At 43.5% G+C, this 4,296-nt stretch overlaps 1 protein-coding gene across 1 annotated transcript; it reads right to left on the bottom strand.

The window, feature by feature from the left end:
• Window positions 1-269: 269 nt before the first annotated feature.
• On the bottom strand, window positions 270-1,661 carry LOC148850290 (WUSCHEL-related homeobox 4-like). The gene is made up of 3 exons (XM_088946494.1): window positions 1,152-1,661; window positions 734-1,012; window positions 270-648 (listed from the first exon to the last, which is right to left on the bottom strand). Exons 1-3 carry the CDS (start codon window positions 1,554-1,556, stop codon window positions 493-495), a joined length of 840 nt encoding a protein of 279 aa, XP_088802620.1. The 5' UTR covers window positions 1,557-1,661; the 3' UTR covers window positions 270-492.
• Between the last annotated feature and the right edge of the window lie 2,635 nt (window positions 1,662-4,296).

Here is a 4,296-nt window from a genome sequence, read left to right as displayed (position 1 = left end):
ACCACGTCATGGCCCATGGCCATGGGTATAGATGATGATGGTAGGAGCTGAGCGCAAAGCCCCACAAACAATGGAACAACTAACACTGCCCACTGCCCACACTGCACTGCACTGCATAGACCGGCTGGACTGCAACTGCAGCAGGTATGAAAACAGGTTAGGACTAGTTATGAGGGCCAAGTCCTGACGATGAGGACCAAATGCGTGGACTTTCAGTGTCCTTGCTGCCTTGCTCGCTTTAACTCGAAAGCTTGGGGTCCAATAACGTCTCCTAGTCAATTCAAAAGGATCTCTACTCCATTAACAAATAAAGCGTAGTAAGCGCTTAATTGGTTAATCCAGAATTCAGAAATAATATATAGGATGAAGAGAAGATAATACATTTGATTTGAGCAACTTCACCACGCTTTCTTCTTTCCCGAAACAAAGAAAAGAAAGAAAGCAAATACCAAAAGAGAGAGAGAGAGAGAATTCAAACCAACCCTCTTCTCTTCATCTGCCTTCCGGATGCAAAGGGAAGAGTTCCAGTGTCTTATCTCCCTCTTCTCCTCCTCCACAAAACCCTCTATCCTGTTGGAAGAATTCGATTGCCCAGCCTCGGTGTTTCCGTTTGTAGTGACTATCTTCTTCTCTTTCTATTTCGTCTCTCTGCACCACACCACCAAGGCTACAGTTAAATCTAAGATAAAAAAAAAGGAAAGAAAAACCTGTAATTTGCTCTGCTGATACCTACATTAACATCCAAAGCTACAGTGGTAGCGGGAGGAGTCCTTGGAGAATGAACAAGACCCAAACTGTTGCGCTTCTGCTTTTGTCTCTCCCGCGCTTTGTGGTTTTGGAACCAATAGAAAACGTTCTTTCCTTCAATCTTCCCAAACTTGCCAAGCTGAGCAGTGATTTGCTCTATCTGTTGGGCGTTGGGGGTACGCATTCCACCACGGTAGAGCATCTCTAGGATTCCTATCTGCTCCTGTGTAGGGTTCCACCTTGTGCCTCCAGAAGGAGCGTCCACCTTCAATTTTTGGCCAATTATCATGTTTTAGAAGGGGTTTTTATATATAGCAGCAGTCAGCTGCAGGCATTAACTAACCATAACCAGGTAATTAAACTACACGATAATGATCATATATAGTTTGGTATTAATTAATTACCTGAACGGCTTCTCGCTTGTCGTCGGACTTGCTAGGTCCACTACTACTTTCAGGCTTGATGAAGCTTTTGAGGTCAAGAATAGCCGGAGTTTCACCATTAGTAAGCTTGGGTGCAAGAGGCCTTAGGCGCTTGCAGCCAAGTGTGAGGGAGGGTTCATGCTCCCATAGCCCACGTGCAAGCTGATGAACCTTCATGTTCAAGCTTCTCATGGAGTAGAGAATCGCAAGGTGGGTGGTGTTTATATAACACAGAGAGAGAGAGAGAGATAGAGAGAGGTGTGCCTGTGTGGTGTTGGGAGGTAAGGGGTTCAGAAAATGGGGAATGAAGTAGTGCCTACTGCGTTGGTGAAGAACAAAGACCAAATGATGAGGTGAGGTTGACTTGAAGAGAGAGAGAGGGTGCATGATACAAAAAAGAAAAGAAAGAGGATGAGTGTTGATTGCTGAAAGGGGAGGAAGTAGGAAGAGAGGGCGAGTGAAAAAACAGAGAAACTGTTTGGGAGTGTGTTGGCCCGTCAAATCAGGTGGTTTTTCTTACTTTCGTGATAAGGGGTCATGCGGTTTTCGGTGGCCTCCGTGGGCTCTCCTCACTTTTTTCCCTAAGGCTGTGTTTGGTAGAGGTGTAAATTCAAATTTACACGGATGGAAAATTTGATCCCGGTTTAGTGATCGATGGAAAATTGAACCGAGGTATTTTAGAAATTTTCTCTCATGTTGTTCTGATGTAAAAGTGAAACTCTGAAACTTTGCTCTGCTCTGAATCTTGTCATGGGTCCCATCCCTACTCTGCTCTACGAGGAAGAAAGAGAAGGGTGGAAGGAAGGTAAATACACAGAGAAGATAGAATCATGGATGAGGATTTAGAAGTGGCAGCATATTGGGCTCCTTGCCTCCATTTTTGCTGGTCTTTGCCGGAGATGTGAGAGGGGTAGAGCACAGGTGAAACCAGCATGGTCTTGGTTGGGATAATTTGCAAGGTTTATGTAGGATCTGCACCCCGGGCCGATGAATCTACTACACTGGAGTGGGAAGGGGAAGCCATGATTGAGACTGGACTCAAGGCGGCCGTGTCCGTTGGCTTGTGGGTGCCCTATGTCGTCCTTGTTGTTGGAGCAGAGCAGAGCATAGATAATGACAAAGAGGAAGAAAGAGACGGAGAGGAAGAAGAAGAGAGCAAGAGTACTCCTCCGTTTCCTGGGACAAGTGCTTGAAAGTTTGGCGGGCGTCGGATCTCTGTTGCTTGGAGTTTGCGAAAGCGCATGAAGATGCCATAAACGCTGTTGCTATTTCTGTTGACGGAACCATTTACATGATCAGAGCGGACAGACGCAGGGTATGGGGAAGAACGTCAAGAGAGAGACGGAGAAGAGCAAGCGAGAGAGAAGGAGAAGAAGAGAGAAGGAGGAGAGAGAGAGAGGTGTGTGTGTGACCGAGCGAATGATGTAATAAATACATCAAAAATTTTGATGTATTTATTACATCGATAATCGATATAATTTAACAATACAATGTAATTTTACACCAATTTTTAATGTAAAATTACATGTTTACCAAATGCCTACAAAATCGAACTGAGATACAAAATTTACCCCGGTTCTATTTTACACCTCTACCAAACGCAGCCTAAAGTGGGAAGAGGGGAATGAAAAAGATTCCTCCAATCCCAACACTTGAAAATAGAACTCTTGCTTTTAGGGATACGGACTCTGAATGCCGTTTTTAAGTGGTAGGAGAATGTTAGCCATAGCCAGGAACCAATTACCAAATCTATCTGAACCCAACTGTCCTCAATCCCCACCACCTCTTTATTTCTTTCTTTCCTTTATTTTTATTTTCTTTGGGAACTGCATCACACTGTAGCCTTCCAAAATACAAATAGTATAAAACCACCGAGCCCATCTTTTCCTTGCGACTTCTTATATATGTCAAATTTATGCCTTTTCTTTTTGTGATTTCCCTTTATTATGTCTACGACCTGACGACCTCTCCTTCTTTATTTATGTATGTATTTCTTCTCTCTTACACACATTTCCCATTTTAAACGGAACAACATGTCATCATTTCTCATGGCAAGTGTACCCTACTTTACCATCCACTTTAACTCAAAACGAGCTCAACATAATCAACCGATGATAATAAATAGTTAAATACTCCCCCCCCCCCCTCTTTCTCTCTCTCCAGTCCTTGACCGGACTGGGCAACTCAATACCTCCACGCCACTCGGTGTTATTTCGGGGGCCAGACCTCCAGCAAGCATCGTCGGACCCATTGACGCCCTCGGCCCTTCATCATCTTAAATTCCAAAATCAATTATATTCCATAGCAATTTAAGGAAAAGAAAGAAGAAACTAGCAGCAAGCCGCTGACTTGCAAAAAATTGGAATATAAATATTTAATTGATTTCAGGGGGAAAAGATGAGCTTCCCGTAAAAGGACAAGGGAATGCATGTTTCCAGTTTTCCCCCTCTCACTCTGAACGTACTCATCTTTTTAAAAGAACAAGACATGCTATCATGTTGGAGCCATTATTTCATTTTTTGTTGCTGATTATTATAACAACTTCATCTTGGGCTAGGCCGCTTGCAGATCGAATGGCCTTTAGATAACGATGTACGTGTTGAGTTGGAGTGAGTTCTCAAAATCTCTTTTCTCAATTCTCATACAGGCAAAAGCCATACATTGATGACTATCCACACGTAAGGTAGCTGCTAGAGTGAGTGATTTTGGTTTGGTGTTTGGTGTTTCCCTGATTCTAACCCCGTCCGTGCGCGTGGCAATCAACTAATTGTGTTCCGTAACTTTAACTACAGATGTCTAGCTTCTAGCTAGGCAGTGAATTTAGAAGGGAATGTTGATGATGAATAGTGTTATCATGAGCTAACACCACCGTTTCAGGCGTAAGCAGATGCTGAAACCCCATCAATCACGAGTTGATAAAACTCTTTTATTCTTCTTCACAGTTCACACAATCAGCAGCTTCATGAAGTCATCACCTTTCATCTCCGAGTAAGTGCAAGTCAGGGGTCAGTTCAGGTCACTCGTCACTGCAAAAGAATTCAGACCAATGGAATGACTGTAGCTGCCTGCTCATTGCTGCCATCAATCAAACAGTTGATATTTGTTATGGTCCTACATACGATGCGGA

The sequence above is a fragment of the Nelumbo lutea genome, chromosome 5 (genome assembly GCF_056320005.1).
Source record: "Nelumbo lutea isolate HS-2025 chromosome 5, American lotus-T2T, whole genome shotgun sequence".
In the NCBI taxonomy this organism is placed as follows: Eukaryota; Viridiplantae; Streptophyta; class Magnoliopsida; order Proteales; family Nelumbonaceae; genus Nelumbo; species Nelumbo lutea.
Note: the sequence above shows the minus strand (reverse complement) of the source record. Positions and strands in the feature narration are given on the sequence as shown.